We start from the raw sequence: 18,710 nt of genomic DNA on the forward strand, positions 1-18,710 counted from the left end.
CACTTCATGTAATCATAAAGATAAGATAAGAGAGTGAATCACACACAGCCATGTCCAGGTCACTTTACACCCTGAAAGCAAAAGAAAATAAAAAAGCTGAATTTTAGGATTATTTTTTAATATTGTTTTTATTATTATCATTATTTGCATTTGTGACAGTTGTTTGCTAGACAAACACATTTTGTCATAAATTATCACTACCTTTATGCATTCATTTTGAACTTACTTTTTTTCCCAGTTGTGATTGAGGACATATCATTTAAAATATAAAATAGCATGAAATATGATAAAGACACATTCTTGAAATATTTCATGAGATTCGTTTAAGAAAAGAGCTTACTATTCATAGTTTTTGCTTTTAGAGACAATCACATTTTGCTCCCATAATCATTATCATTATGCTACAGAGATGGTTTGAGTTTCCATGTTCATTTTTCTCAGCGGTGATTGTCAATAGATTCTAATTAGCTGTAATATGGTGTTTTGTTTTGGGGTTTTTTTTTTTTTGGTTTAAAACGAGCATAAATAATTATGCACAATGAATTTGAAGCAAATTATTCTTCCAGTTCTCGTGTAAATGATGATTTAATGCTAAACAATTTGTATTTCTTCTGTTTTGGGATAAAGTATGACCAGGGAATATTCTTGAAAGGTTTCATGAGATTCACTCAAGAAAGAGCTTACTATTCCATATCAGTGTTTATTTTTTATTATTTTTTTTTTCTTGTCAACATAGTGAAGCAGTTTAGTTTACCAGTGTTCAGTTGTTTCAGCTACATTTTTTTCCCTTGTCATATTTGTCAAAAGCATGTTTTAATTAAAATGTAATTATTGTCCTGAGAATTTTTCTCTTATTGTCTTTTCGTCTCATTTGTGTCTTTTGGTTCGGTTGATAAAAAAAAGGCAATCAAAAACCTTTCACCACTGAACAATTGTGTCTGTAATTTCGTTGATGTTCTGGAAAGATGTTGCCAGCATGCCTTGGTTTAACTGAGCTCACCAGCAGGGGGTGCTGTGGTGTTTTTAACTTCTAGAGGACTGTGCAACACTTGTAAACCAGAAACCAGAAGGAACAGAGCACTTGAAATGCAGCTGCATTTGGAAAAACGAGTATCCGAATGAGTGTCAAGAATGAATTAAGCAACATCAATTGTCAAAGGTTTTCACAACAATCATACTTGTGTTGAGAAATGAATCATTAAGAGCTATTATCTTGTTTTTCAGGTGTTTGAGCGGATCCTGTTCATCTGGGCCATCCGTCACCCCGCTAGTGGATACGTGCAGGGCATTAATGATCTGGTCACTCCCTTTTTTGTGGTCTTCCTCTCTGAATTCGTGGGTAAGTGTTTAATAAACTTCCGCGTGGATCAGTTGGTCCGTCTGACTGATTCTTCACCTTTCACCTTTCTTTCGGTTGAGCACATCAGATGTGTTTGCTCCACTAATAGCGCATTGACGTGTGTGATATGCCAGCAGAGTCCGAGAGATGCAGACGGGCCGGCATCTGACAGATGATGTCGGAAAATGGTTGTGTAAATGTAAACAAGCTGACAAAATCCTGTGAAAATGTCAGACACAGAAATACAGAATATCAATTATCGTTGAAAGAAACTCTGAAGGATAGACAGTGAGAGATGGAGAAAGAGACAAATGGTGAAAGAGGCAGACAGACGGAAAGAGTGACAGACAGAAACAAAGGGAGATGGGAAGAAGATGGGCAGAGACCATGTGATGGACAGAAGGGTAGACGGAAGAGAGGGAGACAGTGATTGTTACATCCATCTGTCTATCGTTCTATCATTATCTTTCTATTATTCTTTCTGTTGTTTTAGCACTCTGTTCATCTTTTTGTTGTTCTATCTATCATGCTGTCTGCTCTATCAATTGTTCTGTCCATCTATTGCTCTATCATTCTATCTGTCTGTCTATCAATGGATGGTTGGATAGAGGGAGAGATGAAGAGGGACAGAAAAAGACTGGTCCTCATTGCTATTCTCCCTCCACCCGGCGGCCTTCCCCTCCCTTCCATATTTATTTCCTGTGCTCTCATGTGAAGGTTAATTACTTATGGATAGTTAAGGATTACAGAAGAACAATAGGAGGCTCATTGATCTCTCCGGTGTGCCGCTGCTGCAATGTCACCAGTGCAAACACCGGGACATACCCACAGATTACCTGGATCACCAATCGATTTCTCTATTTCTCCCGTGTCTGTCTCTCTCTCTCCCTCTCTCTCTCTCTGGCTGTCTGCCTCGCCCAGCGCCCTCTCTGTCTTTTCCTCATCCCTCTGTTCTTCCACAAAGCTCATTTAGCGAAAAGCAGATTTTTCATACCGGCGCTTTCGTGTCAGTCTGCAGGGCCTTTCTATCTCTAATTTGTTTTTTGGCTCTGTGTGTGTGTGTGTGTGAGTGAGCGACTCAATGCCGCAGGTTGAATGAGCCACATTGATCGGCTGGATTTAAGTGTTTACAGAGGTTTGCGAGGGTGCCGAGCACACGGTGAGGGGCTCGACCCCGCCGGTCGATACATCTGAACGAACTTCATGATCCCAACACGCTGCCAGCGGGAGATAAAAGAGCGAGGTTAGCGCTCTCCCTGTGACGCGGGTTACACCCCCGTCGTCGAGGCCTCGGGGCGAACGCAGGCTGTAACGGCTTCGCCTGCTCTCATACGCAGCGTTTTGCCAACTTTCGCTGCGCTGTTTCTCTTGGCTGGCACGCCTCACTGGCTTTCTAGGGCTCCTCTGCAAGCTTTTTAACTTTCTGTTGAGACTGTCCTCCGAGAGAGACGGTGTAGGAGAGTATTGGCGCTTCGCATTTAGCTCAATATCAGCGAGTAGCGTTTTAAAGAGTAGCCGGCAGGAAGGAGAGTCACGGCGCCCTTCGGTTTAAAGTGTTGGTATTGATGCGCCGACGAATTTGAAGTGGAGAGAGAGACGTGGCCGACAGAGAGGGAATATTCTCAAAGGGTAAATCATCACATTTATCCTGACAGACAAAGAGGACAGCGGGGAAATCTCCTCTGTAAAGCATCAATGCCCTGTCTCCGTCTCTCAACTCTCACTCACACACACACTTTTTTTTATTACTGAAGAGGGTGTGTAATATTCTCACCTTATTATTTATTGGCTTCCTGGTTTTATGGACTGTTATTTGCGCCATCGAGGTGCAGTTTTAGTGTTAGATGGATGGTCTGGGTGAGACAAGTTTGTGGTTTGGTGGTGGTGGTGTTGAACAATAAGCCACAAGAGAGTAAAATCACAAATGCACTGCTTTTGTGGCTTGGAAATGTAAAAAAAAAAAAAGTAAAAATGTTCATATAACAACAGTATATAGTAAACTGTAGTTTTTTTTTTATAGTTGTCAAGTGACATGGCTATTTAAAGGAATTGTTCATTCAAAAAAATCACTCACATGTAAATCCAAACCTATATGACTTTCTCCTGTAGAAGAAAACCGAATCAGTGAAAAATGAATGGGTCACTCTTTTCCATATTGGCAGCTGGAGCATTTCAATCTAGCAAAAAGCACCATAGAGGTAGTCCATGCTACTTGTGAACTATATTCCAAGTCATTTAATAGCTTTGTGAGATTGAAATATCAACTGAAAATATTCTCCTTCAGTTGTTGCGACTGGACCATTAAATCAGTGAGTTAAGCTTAAAACCTCAAGGCCAAGTTTGGTCTGAATTTGTGATTTTGTGAATGACTCATTCAGAGCAGCTTTGTGAACTGAATTTGTGGTTTCTTGGTCCTTGCACACAGAGTCTGAAATTTTCGTATGCATTTTCTCGTATTCGTCATCATAAACGTTTGTCACACATGGAAACCTTACACACTGAATCAGATGCATATTGATTAATCCGTTGCGAAAATATTAGCAATAAAATAGGCTACTAAATGGAGTCTTCGAGCAGTGAGGGTGATTTTGTTCTTCTCGCTGCTTAAAAAGAGAAAAATATTTTATAAAATATAAAGAGAAAGGCGAGTTCCATCTCCTTATAAAGGACTGCGATTATCACGGGCAATTCAACATTTATTTCAGGATGTCAGTGGCTCACTTTGATGCATTGCTAGAGATACTAGAGCCACATATAAAAACATACCACTAATTTCTTTACCGTGCTTTTTGCTGTGAGACAAAGTGGTTGAACTGGACAATCGTCATTCTGGATTTTGTCATTACCTTATTTGGTGGCTCTGAATTGTCAAAACGCATCTCAAAATGCTTGCTATGGATGTGAAAAATGCAGAAAATTTAATCCGATCCAAAAAAAATTTATGACGGACGATCGTTTTGGAGATAATGTGTAAAAATTGACACAACGTGCAAAAGTTTCGAATGAAAAATTCGGACTCATTGTGCAATGGCCTTTAGTGTTAAATCTGAGCAATATGACATGAGGGTAAAATCACATTTTAATCCAAATCTGTATGACTGACTTTCTTCTATGAAAAAGATTAAAGAATGAATCTGGCGCTCTTTTCCAAACATTTGGCAACTGGAGCTTTAAGTTTGAAAAAAACACCTTAAAATTTGGCTTGTGCACTATATTCCAAGCTATCTGATAGTTTTTTGAGTTTGAAATTTATGTTATTCAATGAAAATCTTCTTTTCCAGTGGTTGTGACTTGCTCATTAAATCAGTTTGTTGAGCACAAGGGTTGAACCAGATTGGTCTGAATTTGTGATTTGTTGACAAATTAAGGCCAAAGTACACTTTGGTTATTACACATACATGAGGGTCTATGTACAGTGCACGTGATGCAATTTTCATCATCAGAATAGTGTACTGTACATGCAACATCCAATTGTGTGTTTTGTACACACAGATCGCCCATGCGCATTGACTTGGTTTTGCACTTTCTCTAATCAGTTGTACCCAAACGATGGTCCCTGACTGATGGTTCATAGCAGAAAACAAATTTAAAGCGACAGAACAAAAGAAAGTAGCAGAGAGAAAAATAAAGTATACTTTGGCTTTGTTCAGAGCAGTTTTGTGAACTGAATTCTGAACTGATTCATCAATGTAATTGGTTTTGAATCAGACATGGCTACTTCCCCTAATGAACATGGCAAGTAGAGCTAGGGTGAATGCCAAGATTAATTTTGTTTATTATGGTCTATTTGTCCACACAAAAATGTTATATGGCTTGAAAGATTTGAAATAAAGTGCACGAGTCCTATTAACCTCATTTTTTGAAATGTCTGAAAGCTCTAGTCCCTGTTTATTGCAATTTTATGCAACATGGCAACCTGTTCAACTCAAATTGCTCGTGTTGTTTACCACAGAAGTCATCGTATGAGTTTGGAATGAGAAAATCATGGATTTTGGGTGAACTACTCCTTTCATAAAGAATTCAATTGATGTGCAGTCTCCAGGTGTGCGCCTGTCGGCATATTTTATAAACGGCTTTGAACATGGCTCATCCAATCCGCTTTTAGAGTTTGAGCTCTATAATACGGATCATTTAATTCTCATCCTGAGACATGGAGGAGCAACTTAAATAAGCAGTAAATTGTTTCACGAGTTGCAGACTTGACTCATGATTATTGAATGATCCCTCAGGTCGCTTATAATCACACATGGCACAATAACACCCTTTTCTCCATGGGGTCAGAGAACAGGGTGGCAAAGCCTTTCTTTGTGCCACAAACAGGATTTCTCCTGCATTCTGTAAAGCCGCTTTATGCAGCAGCTCTGTGTGTGTGTGTGTGTGTGTGTGTCCGAAGCTTTGGAGTGATGTGGAAATGTGGAGAGCTAAATGGATCAGGAATCTCTCCAGTGCTGTAGCCAGTGACATATGGCTCGGCCCATGACCGGCAGGGCACTGCATGCTTCATTTGTGGTCAAAGAGGGCTATTTACTTTTCTTTTCCAGTTTTTCCCCCTGCCAGCTCTTTCCTGTCGTTCTCCATCCATCTTTTTTTTACTTGAGTCCCGTCCGGGCTCTCACTCGGCCCCACATCAGCTGTTCTTCCTGCTGCAATGCAGAGGTTTACTGACAGTTTGAGCAGAGAGGTTTTGCCGGTTTTTACCTGCTACCAGTCTGGTTCACATTTGTGTGCCACATTTAGTAAATACAGATTTTTTTCTGTAAATTGTTTATAAAAAGTGACTTGATTAATTAAAGGTTTTCTTAATTAACAGACTCCATGATTGACTTCTAGTTCTAATTTTAGATTTTTTTTTGTCAGAAATATGCTTGAATTTTATAATTATAATATATATAAATTATAATTATTATAAAATTCAAGCATATTATTTCTGACAAAAAAAATCGAAATATTCTAAATAAATCTAAATATGTTCAAAATGTTTTTAGATATTAAACAATTAATTTTTAATTTGCATCCTCATCTTTGTTATCTAGCTAGATAATGTTCTCTTGATGACATTTCAATCAGCAAAATGTTCAACAGCAATGTTTATCACAGAAAACCAAATGCATTAGTTTGCAAGGCATAAAAATGTGCATGTTATCAACAAACACAAGAGGAAGTTTATTTTTGCACTTTTGCAGTTTCATTTGGTGTAATTACTTGCATAGAAAATATATATAACTCAAAAATCTAAATTCAGACAACATTTACTCACCTTTATTTCATTCCAAACCTGTATGACTTGCTTTTGGGGGTTTTCAGAAGAAAGTATGCTACCATTCAAAGGTATTGGATATGATTTATAAGCTGTTTTGGAAAGTTACTTCTACTCATAAAGGCTGTATTTATTTGATCAAAAATACAGTAAATCAGTAATATAGTAAAGTATTATTATAATAAAAAAAAAAAAAATATATATATATTTTAATATATTTAAAATGTTATTCCTGTGATGCAAAGCTGAATTTTCAGGAGTCATTCAGTCTTCATTGTTTCACGATCCTTCGGAAATCATTTTAATATACAGATTTCTTGCTCAAGAAACATTTCTTATTGTAATCAGTGTTGAAAACAGTTCAAGTGCTGCCTAATATTTTTGTGCAAACCATGATACATTGTTTTCAGGATTCTTTGATTAAAAAGAACAGCATTTCAAACAGAAATCTTTTGAAGCATTACGAAACAAATGTCTTTGTCACTTTCACTAATTAAGTATTCATTTATTATGAGGGGAAAACGTACTAATGTAGAGTATGTAGGTTTATACACCTGATAGTTTACTGTTTACAGTCAGTTTGATTTTGTCTCTGACCACAGACCTCAGCAGAGATTGTCAGCATGGTCTTCAGTTGAGTATCTACGCTCGTTCGAGAGCATGTATTCTTCATTGTGTATTTGACCTTGGATCTGACCTCCTTCTTATCTATATTTCAGCTCTCATGTACCGCAGTAACAGTCGCGTGATTGACTGAATTGCTTTGGCGATGCGCAAGCTGCATGCAAACATGCCTAGAGCTCTCTCTCTCTCTCTCTCTTTCTCTCTTTTTCTCTTTACTCAGTGCTTCATCAAAATATCTCCTTGTCCTTCCTTCCCCTTCCCAATCCCTCCATCCTTATTAAGAAAAGAGCAAGAAAGAAAGATCAAGATATGGAGGACTACATTAGTTTTGCGGTGGGTGAGTGGAGTGTCACACAGAAGTCTCTTGCAGCCAGGTCTGGCTCTCTGGGGCATAATGTGTGTATCAGCATCATTTAGCACATACTGTTTAAAGAGTCGGGAAAGGTCATGGCTGCGAGGGGAAGCCTGCGGTGGGAGGGAGAGGGACGAGGAAGTGGGCTGATGAATGTGTTGAATAAAGAATGCAGTTTGCCAGCTAATGATCTAATGGCTTCATGGTGTCTGTGCATACGATGCACGTCACACACCAGAGCTGCTGTCGCCTGCAAGAAAACACAGACTGCTGAGAACGCCTGCAGCATGTGTGTTGGTTTGGTCTGCTGGTGACCGAACATGAATGTATGTGTGTTTTGTGTGTCTTTTTTCCCTTAGAGGAAGACGTGGAAAACTTCGAAATGGCAAGCTTGCCTCTGGATACACAACGAAACATTGAGGCCGACAGCTTTTGGTGCATGAGCAAATTGTTGGATGGGATACAGGTATTTGTTCCACTTGTTTCCATTCAAAAGTAGCCATTCATTCTAATCTTTTTTTTTATTGATTTTTTTTATTTATTTATATATTATACTATTTTATTTTAGTTTGAACAAGCAGTTTATAAATCCTAACCATTTAATTTCAGAATTTTTTTTTTATTGCTACTGTTAATATTTTTTATAATTTTCTATGAACATATATAAATATGTTAATAAATGTATACTTGGGTTTAATTTAATTCATGTCATTCATGTCTGTTACTTTCTTATCTTACTTTCTTATTCTAATCCCTTTTATTTTATTTAAAGGAAGCAAAATCAAAAATTTCTGTTTCCTTCTCCTCCTATAATAGTAGTATTCAAAATAATTTGATATTTTTTTGTTGGTGTACTGTTACAAAATGTTTTAATAATTTTCATATTTAAATTTGTAGGTGCTCCGATTGATCGGCTGACAATCGCAATCGGCCGAAAATCGCAAACTTTAACCTTGTTTAAACCATTCAATGCTCACATGTTTTCCTGAAGACTGTGCGCACTCGCAGCGCACACACACAAAATAATGCCAGGTTCACATTACTCTTGTTTGAGGTGCATATTTTTTCCGCGCTCATGTTAATGGATTAAAGTGTTCACACTGTACACACGGTTGTGGTCTGGTTTCCACACATAGTCTATTTTATGCTGTGCTACACGCGGTAAAAACCTTGCGTTGTTTGCGGTAAATATAAAAATGCATTGACACAAAAATGTAGTAATTACGCCATAACTGCATACAATTAAAGTCTACTGTGCTTTACAGTGCATGATCAAACATTTAGGTGAGATAAATATATATTTTTGAAAAAAAGGCCCCCTCCACCCCTCAGATGAAAAAAAAAAAATCCTCACAAGAGTCACCTAAGAGAGGAATTAATTTTCAAAAATGAAATTCAGGGCCTGAATATATGTCTAATAATCTTGATTGGATCATCACTTTAAATAATTCTACCTGATATAAAGAAGTCCTTAAAAAGCTTTCTGTGATCGGTGATCAGCCTCAAAAATCCTGATTCCAAAAATCCACATTTCTTTTGATTTGAATGTCATCATCATCTTATTTTTATTTCTCTTCTTTTAGTTCTTAATAATAATTATCCCATTCTTCACAAAATTCAATTAAAATACATTATGCTCCAGCAGAGCTACTGCCATTAAGACAGTAATGGTAATAGTTTTCTCCAGGCATTAGACCTTCTTGGTCCATCTGCAGTTCCCTGAGGACAGTATCTATTCGGTGTCTTTTTATTAAAACTAAACCCTGTAGTGGTCATCCTATCCTTTCGTTCTTTTCCAAACGCCAGTGACAAGTTGAATACAATGCAATAAGAGACTCTCTGACGGACTGAAAAAAGGCACTGTGCTTAAGCCCTAGAGGATAAGACACTTACCCGCATAGGGGAGAGAGAGAGACAAATAAAACTTGGAGAGAAATCTTAAGCTAGGGGGTTTCAGATCTTTGGCTGTGTTCCCTGGAGAAGGGCCCTCTGTTAGAGCGAGGCGAGCATGTGAGGGCACTCGTCTGCAGGCGGGAGTAAGGGTCAGATGCAGGCCGCAGTCAGGTTGTCCCGTGGGCTGCTCTGTGTTGTGCTCATTGGCTGAGTGGAGCCGAGCTGAAGGGCAGAACACATGCACGGATCAGAACACAGAATGTGTCTTCCTATGCAGTCGTCCCCCAGGGCTAAAACATGAGCCGCAGCACAGCAGACGGCCACTGGCCCTTAATGACCCACAAGGGATGAGGAACAGAGATAGAGAGACGGAACAACATTAGTTACGAAACAACGATGAATGTGACAATATTGTGCCCACAGTTCCTACAGTTAATCACCTGATACCAAGCCATGCATCAGAGGTGTCCTTCAGTAACTTGCTTTTTATTTCATTTTATTTTATTTTTTATTTTACCATTGTTGTTACTGTTTTTTCTTCCTTCTTTTTATTTTATTTTATTTCTCTCAATTGTATTTTATTTTACAGTTTTTGTTTCGGTTTTCTCTTTCTTCTTTTTTTATTTTATTTTATTTGACCATTGGTGGTACTGCTTTTTTCTTTATCTTATTTTTATTTTATTTTACATTTGTTGCTACTGTTTTCTCTTACATTTTATTTAATTATTTTATTTAGGTTTTTTTTATTTTTCCACAAGCAGTTAATAAATCCTAACTAATTAATTTCACCCTTGTCATTACTGTTTTATTTTTCTTTTCTTTTCTTATTTATTTAATTTTATTAGTTTTTATTTAATACAATTATTTAATACAATTTTTAAACTCTGCTTCTTTTCAACCTTGCAACTCACAGCCAACATTTTTTTTATACGCAGTCTATAAATATTAACATTTATTGTTTATTTGAGGGCTCTTAAAAGCATTTTTACAGGTTTAGTTTTCATAACTACCACATAGAATAAAAATTGCCCTTCCATAACACTAATTGCACAGCTTTTCATGTCAGGTAGGTCAAAGTGGTGCATGATGCTAATATTGAGCTATTGAAGCTCTTATATAAGTCCTGTGAAAGAGCCTTAGTGAGTTGACAGAATAATTATTCATGTTCTAAATTCTGCCTTTGTTTTTCTCTATCAGGACAACTATACATTTGCCCAGCCTGGGATTCAGAATAAAGTGAAGGCGCTGGAAGAGCTCGTTAGCAGAATAGATGGTAAGATCATGTTGACAAACACATCAATTCCTTTCACGCTTCATGGAATTAAAGTAATTGTACAAAAATAAGAATTTTGGTAATTTGCTTCCTCTCAGCAAAAATCTCGGAACTGCCGTTCCAACTTAAGGCTTTTCATAATTGGGTTGACCCTCAGTCTCAAGTTTCATAGAGAGTGATTGAACCTGACAAGGTTAAGCCAAACAGACTTCAAGATGTTTTATTTGCTGGCACCGAGAAAAAAAGATGATAATTACAAGTTTGGCCCGGTTATAGCTTATTCTATTAGAATCTGGAAAACAGTTAACGTCTAATCTAACGTCAAATAGGAGGACCCTTCAAATTCTTTTACAGTACACCGTTATGGCACAATGTTTTTTTTTTTTTTTTTTACCAGCATCATCATATTTTGTCTTTTTTCAGTTACGTTCTGCTCTCAAAGTATATGGATTTCCTTGGGCAGCTCCTATTTCCTTTCATCCTAGTCTGGTCAACCAACTGTTTCTGTAATATATAGTATAAATATTGATCGCATTTCAAAACTTCTAACTATCAGATCAATTGGGAATTGGGTACTATCTGACCTTAGTTTATCGGTCGACTGGGAGGGGCTGTGGTCTAACCTCAGTTTAACCTCTAAAAACTTGGCTCACCGTCTTATGCTGGGTACACACCAAAAGATAATCGGGCAGGTTTTGGGCTGATTTCCCCCGTTCTGACAATCCTAGCTATGTGCCTGTGAATGTAAAACAGCACAAACTAATAAGGCCAAACCTGATACCATTGATGTTTGGCAGTGTATGTGTTTTTTTTTTTTTTTTTTTGTTTTTTTTTGTTTTTTAATACAGGATTATATAAAATATTTTTTCTCTCTCGAAATAAGTTGAATAAGAGTGAACATCTTCAAATCAAATTGTGTTTTGCAGTAGAACAGACGCTAGTCACTGTATGTTTTCATTGTGACAAAAGAGCAGCGTAAACATTCTTTCAAGTTTCTCATTTTAAGTTCCTACATGAAAAACAATTAGCAACAACATCAAAATGAGTAAATGATTGCAAAATCTTTGAAGTGAAACATATATTTAAAATGTTTGGGGTAGGTAGTCCTGTTCACCAAGCAAGTTACCTTTGAAGCTTCTTAAAACAAAACAGTTTCTTTTTGCACTTTGTTTCTGCTATTTCAACAAAGCTGTACTCGTAGATGTATTTATTTCTTTTTTTTTCACTTGTTGTAGCTATTGTTCTTTTTAGGAGTATAACAGTTTTGACGGGTTTCTATGAATAGTTCAAATGCAGTCGTCAAAGCTTCTTTGGGCAAAACATATGCCACTTTTTGCGACACATTTTTTTACACCCTCAGAAGCTTCAGCCCAAATAACACATCATGACTGCCAGAATGAAATGACAAAGTCTGGAGTCCCTCGAATAATCTTATCTATTTTGCCCTTTGCCCTCCAGAATGGTGTGCACTAGTTGTATCAAACCATAAATAGCAGTGCAAAATGTTTTTCTGCCAGGGTGTGATCTTGTTCGTCGCCTCGGAAAAGACTTGTTTTCCCATGGTGTCGGCCGTTTCTGTGTCTTGGAATCACACGTTTCCATTATGCCACTAGTCCGCCTCTGTTTTTTTCTGTTTTCTGTCCTCCCCTTTTCGAAGTGCTTGGTGTGATAAGCCGAACAGCCCACACTGAAACTCTCAGTGAGAGCCGCCGCGCGCCTCTTTCCCATCCATCAGCATCCACCAGCACCGTGAGCAATAGCAGACCCCACAGTCTCGCCGGGGAGCACAGGAGAGAAATCAATTCCCCATAAGCCCCTGCGATTAGGGTGTGAAGCCAAATGGAAGTGAGCTGAGAGGAGAGACGAATGGAGTGAAGGGAAAACAAATCGCTCTTTCAGAAGACTAATCAGGAAAATACACTAGCGAGCATCTTGTAGATCTACCAAATGGTGCTTTTTTATGTATTTTTTAATTAAATGTTGAAATGACCGGCGTTTAGCTTGAAATATATAAGCTTAGCTGTGGATAAGTAGTCTTGTGTTAATAATAAAGCACTGGCTTTGAATCGATGTTAAAGGGATACTCCACCCCAGAATTCAAATTTGGTCATTAATCACAAGCCTCCCGGTTTTCATCCAAAATATCTTAAATTGTGTTCCAAAGACGAACAAAGCTTTTATGGGTTTGGAACGACATGGTGGTAAGTGATTAATGACTACATTTACATTTTTTGGGGGGGGGTGGAGTATCCCTTTAACTTTTCGCCTTCCCTGTTTAACATTTGATACCACAAACCCAAAAATAAATTAAGATATTTTCCAGAAAATGACAATGGTTTCAATTTTATAACACAAGTAATATTTTATGCTTTTATTTTGTTTGCCTGAATCAGAATCATTATGAGCAAAACCTTTTGTTGTTGTTTTTTTTTTTTTTAAGAAGTGGGATTGTGAAAAAAGTGAATTTGTGATATTCAATCTTCACACCAATGACTTGCTCCATTAGTTGAATCCATTATGATGCAACCCCTATGTAACATCTCGAAGATCGTTGATTATTAAAACCTTATTTTTTATGTTATTCTTGCTTTTATACGTCGCAGTAAGAGTATCCATTTTCCTTCTGATAGGTCCGACTTCAGTTCTCAGTACTTTTAGAGACCCGTCACATTTTCTCCATCAATGTCTATCAGGATTCTAGTCAATACAGCTGCTTTCGAAAGCCATTCTTATTCCGTTCAAAGGCCGAATGAGAGCTTATCAGAAAAATCCCTCTCTCAATGAGCTAAGCACAAGGCCTACCTTTCCTTTCCACCCCAACCTTCTCTCTCTCTCTCTCTCTCTCTCTCTCTCTCTCTCTCTCTCTCTCTCTCTCTCCATTCAATCGAATATAATTACACACACGTTAGGGGTCTATAATGTTAATTCAGTGAAACAGGTGTGGAGAGAATTCAACAATAGCTGGTGATCTTAGTTCAGGGCCAGAGTGCTTCTTTAAACAATGGGAGTCCATACATGGTTCACAAAAGCTACTCCCAGTGCAGCACTTTGTCAAAACTAGAGCAAATAGATATAACCCCCCTGTGCTTTCTTCTGTACACCCACAGAGGATGTCCACCTGCACTTTCTAAAGTGTGAGGTGGAGTATCTGCAGTTTGCTTTCCGCTGGATGAATAATCTGCTGATGCGGGAGCTACCGCTGCGCTGTACCATTCGCCTGTGGGACACCTACCAGGTACTGCTGCACCAATACCATCCAAAACATGTCCGAAAATGTGCTTCTATGTCAAATTTGTCAATTGGCCTGGGGTTAAGTGTCTTGATTAAGAACAGTGGTGCTGGTTCATGGATCAGCTGAGTGTTCGAACCTACAAACCTTTGGTTACTAGCTCAGAACTTGAACATCTAGTGGGAGTGTAATTAATTGTGCTTAGAATTTGCTTTTTTTTAGTTCGGTTACTTTAGTGCACTTCATAATTATTTTTGAAATCTGCCGACTGCACAATTCACCTGTAATGAAGTAAGGGTGTAGTAATTGTTGTTGCTAATTTCTAAGTTTACTGTTTCCCCAGCTTTTTAGAAAAATAATCATACCACCTAATTAATATTAGGAGACATACTTGAATGTAGGCATAGAAGAAGAAAATTATTATATAAAAAGATCATAATTATTTAATAAAGAAATAATATATAATTTAACTTGAATGTTGTGCTTTCATTCTTATTTGTTGATAAATAATATTAAATAAATAATACTTTTGTTAATTAATAGTAATAGTAAGTATTGAAGTTTCTGCATACATAGAAATCTGATTTAATATCTATAGCAACAATATTTTTCAGAACATGTTTTTCTATAGCTTCTGATTAATAATAATAGATACACTTAGATATTATACACATACACACGTTTAGGTCCAAATACTGTATATTTAGAAACTGACACAATTGTCCACTTGTTGTTTTTATTTAGTATACTTTAATTTTGGTAATTAGAGTATAATTGATTATTAAATTCCATAATTGATGCCTTTTTACATCCCTTTGTCACCTCCCATTATGTGGTTTCCAGGAAGAATGCAGATTTCCTTGAATGATAGCTGATCTTCAAAGAATTGTTCAAACGCTTGAGAGGTTATGGGTGACACGTCCTTGAAGACCACCGTACATTTTTTTTTCTTGTTAAAATGGCAAAAAGCGGTGAACTGCTCGTATTCCTGTCATTCATTAATATTCTTTTGAAGAGTTTCCTTCCACTGATTTCCTTTCGTGTCCCATCTGCATGTCCTTTCTCAGACTTGCTTTTGATATATCTCCTTGCTCATTTCTTTGTCCTTTACATCTGCCTCCGTCTATCTGCTGCTCCATCTCTCATGCATGGCGTTTTGACGTGGATCCGTTTCCACAAGGTGGGTTTTATTGGATAAAGGGGAATAGTTGTCAGGTGACAAGTGCAATCCGTGAGAGGAAATGGGGAGCGGTGAACCATTATGCTCGCTTGCATGTCATTTGCTTCTGTTCGTTTTGAATCAGTGATGTTGCCAAACATTATTGATGGGCATTTTGGATCATCAGCCCCTTAAAGGAAACATATAAAACACTTTTGACCGATTTTGACAGTTTTTCTTATACATATTTGTAAATTTTGTACATAAAAAAATTACTGAATGTACCTCTTATGCTCTGCTTGACAAGCACAGTTTTTCTCCAGGTTATTTTCCATCTGTTCTAATTTCACAGAACCAGATTTTTTTTTTTGGCTTTTGGCTTTTATTTCCTAAGGCGTTTTTCACAGCAGGGTCAGGGTCGGGGCGAGCAGGAAAGGTGGCATTCACCCACCTCACTGAGGTAGAGGCAGGAGATGTGTCAGCGAGGCCAACTTAACACACAGGAAGAAACTGAGCCATGATGTATGTGTTTTCAATCTCTTGTGACCTGCCCTGCTTCCTTCACACACACAAATGTATGCAAATGTAATAATAGATCAAAGAGAAACATGCAGATCAATTGTTTAATAAAAAATATGATGTTTCACCTCAGAACAAATCCTTGGATAGGGCCTAAACCTTGTTTATTCACAATGCATTTAACTTGTGTAATGTGATGTATGTCAAATTACAAAATATGTGAACTTGGAGCACAAGTTGCTGGGGTATATTTTTAGCAATAGCCAAAAAAAACATTGTATGGGTCAAAATTATCCATTTTTCTTTTATGCCAAAAATCATTAGGATATTAACTAAATATCATGTTCTATGAAGATATTTTGTAAATGTCCTACTGTAAATATATCAAAACTTCATTTTTGTTTAGTGATATGCATTGCTTAGAATTCATTTGGACACTTTCAAGGGCAATTTTCTCAGTATTAAGATTTTTTATTTGCACCCTCAAATTCCAGATTTTCAAATAATTGTATCTCGACCATATATTGTGAATCCTAATAACGATGGAAAGCTTATTTATTCAGCTTTCAGATTATGTATAAATCTAAATTTCTAAAAAAATTTACACTTAAGACTAGTTTTGTGCTCCAGGGTCACATATAACGGAATATTCGGTGGGGAATAATGTTGTTTGGTAGTTAATATTACTATATAGATTTTTATAGTTATTATATTTATACATTTATATTTATTATAAATATATCTATCTATCTATCTATCTATCTATCTATCTATATATATATATATATATATATATATATATATATATATATATATATATATATATATATATATATATATATATATATATAAAAAATTGTTTTTTTTTTACAATATTACTGTTTTTCTTGTTTATTTTTAATCAAATAAATGCAGCCTTGGTGAGTTATTATAGCCTTCTTTCAAAAATATTTAAAAAATCTTAATTATTTCAAATTTTAGACCAATAGTGTACATTATATCTTTCGCTAGATACACATTCTCGCTTGCATCAGTGTTGGCATCACATTTTATTTGTGATGTTAAATTCTAGACATTACAGATTTGACTCATAAAACAACAAATACTATAAACTTTATCTTCATTTCAATATACTTTGGAGATTTGTTTAAGAATGTTAAACAAAATGGTAAAAAGTCATGTAAAATATAAAGTAGCTCGATGCTGTGTTGGCAAGAGGTGCATATGAAGCAAAACTGAGAATAGAACTCATGAATATTCATTACATCACATGAGTGGGCAGGTCCATTATGAGGCTACATCTGCATAATCCAGTTAATATTCATGAGCTCAGCCATAACTTATTGTGACGTCGTAATGAGCTTCAAAACTTTTTTGTATTTTTAATCTTTTCATTATGATAGCACGGACTGATGAAGCGTGCACAGGAAGGCAAGCAGATTGGGAACATTTTGATTTCATGTTGCCATCTAGCATTAATTTCAGTCCTATTTGTTGTCATTTTGTATTAAACTACCATTGTTCAAATGACACTTTAGGCTTTTCTGATAACACTGAATAATATGTTTCTGATTAATTGTTAATGAATACATTCATTGGTATTATCCAGTGAGCAGACACATGTTGCATGTTCGGCGGACCAGCGCAAGTTGATTAGATGAGGGCGTTTTGTGTAAAAAGGCAGAGAAAAGAGCCTCAACTTCTCCTGGGCTTCTTTATCAGGTCCCTCCTGTAATTGCACGTTTGGCACAAAGACTCGCTCCTCAAGATCAATTAGAGACGCACAAAGAGCCCAGGCCAGAAAGAAAGAGATGTGAGTGAAAGAAATGAAGAATGAGAGAGAGAGGGAGCTGTAAAGACAAAAAGGAAAGTCATGTTAATGTCTGACTGATGTTCTGAAGCATCTGCATCTCACGTCCCCTCCATTAGTGAGATGACTTCTGTTGAGAGCTGGAGCAGGGAACGCTTGGCTGTGAATAACCCCATCTCCAATGTGTTCTTATGGGAAAGAGGACTTAATCATGAATGCTTCTTTCTTCTGCTTTCGTTTGCTTGGTCTTCAATCCTCTTAAGGCTTCCTATCTCTTCTTTCTTTTTAGCAGTCCTTTCCTTTTTCTTATTCAGTACCATAGTGCAGAAATTATGTCATACATGTCAATACTACAGTACTTGCAGTATACTTAGTCCACTATATATTGAAAAAGGAAAAACGGTGTATTTGTTGAAAGAATTGAGATTTATTCAGCAAGGATGCATTCAATTCATTAAAAGTGACTGTAAAGGCATTTGTAATGTTACAAAAGAGTTGTATTTACTATTCAACTTTCTATTCATCAAAGAATCCTTTTTTATATTAAAAAAAACGTATTTCGACCTTTTCAACATCGACTAATAAGAATAATACACTTTTTTTTTTTTTTTTGATCAGCAGATCAACACATTAGAATGCTTTCTGAAGGATCATGTGACACTGAAGACTGGTGTAATTCCCTGTAAACCCTAGAGAGTGTTGTGTGTGGAAATCCCAGTAGATCAGCAGTTTTTGAAACAGTCAGACCAGCCCGTCTGGCACCAACAACCATTCCACTTTCAAAGTCACTTAAATCCCCTTTCTTCCCCATTCTGATGCTCGGTGTGAACTTCAGCGAGTCGTCTTCACCACATCTAGATGCCTAAATACATCGAGTCACTGCCATGTGATCGAATGATTAGCAATTTGTGTTGCCAAGAAATTGGACAGGTGTACCTTATAAAGTAGCCTGTGTCTTATTTTTTCCTTTTTTAGAAACACCTTAACAGTGTCACTCTTGCTATTTTCACACAGAAGTGCTCTTTAGTTCCTGATACACAGTGTATCTACTGGCAGTATTAATAAGTTGTTACTTTCAGAAAGATTAATTGTCAAGTAAGCTTTGAACCCTGCGACTCTTCACTCTTCATGCAAGAAACATCTCTGGACTAACACATTTCATGATTTGAGAAGCGATAAACTCTACTTCTAGATTCGCTCCTGCTTCTTGCAATTTCTTTGTGCTTTCATAAAAATCAAACTTTTTCCTCCTTTT

At 36.8% G+C, this 18,710-nt stretch overlaps 1 protein-coding gene across 2 annotated transcripts in view; it reads left to right on the plus strand.

Moving 5' to 3' along the window:
- LOC128020686 (TBC1 domain family member 22B-like) overlaps window positions 1–18,710 on the plus strand; it is a 44,996-nt gene that overhangs the window by 17,725 nt on the left and 8,561 nt on the right. For both annotated transcript variants that reach the window (XM_052607289.1, XM_052607290.1), the window contains 4 exons: window positions 1,225–1,339; window positions 7,932–8,038; window positions 10,663–10,738; window positions 13,846–13,973. In XM_052607289.1, the coding sequence (XP_052463249.1) occupies window positions 1,225–1,339; window positions 7,932–8,038; window positions 10,663–10,738; window positions 13,846–13,973 (426 nt within the window). The remainder of the gene's footprint in view (window positions 1–1,224; window positions 1,340–7,931; window positions 8,039–10,662; window positions 10,739–13,845; window positions 13,974–18,710) is intronic.

The sequence above is a fragment of the Carassius gibelio genome, chromosome A10, assembly GCF_023724105.1.
Source record: "Carassius gibelio isolate Cgi1373 ecotype wild population from Czech Republic chromosome A10, carGib1.2-hapl.c, whole genome shotgun sequence".
Taxonomy (NCBI): domain Eukaryota; kingdom Metazoa; phylum Chordata; class Actinopteri; order Cypriniformes; family Cyprinidae; genus Carassius; species Carassius gibelio.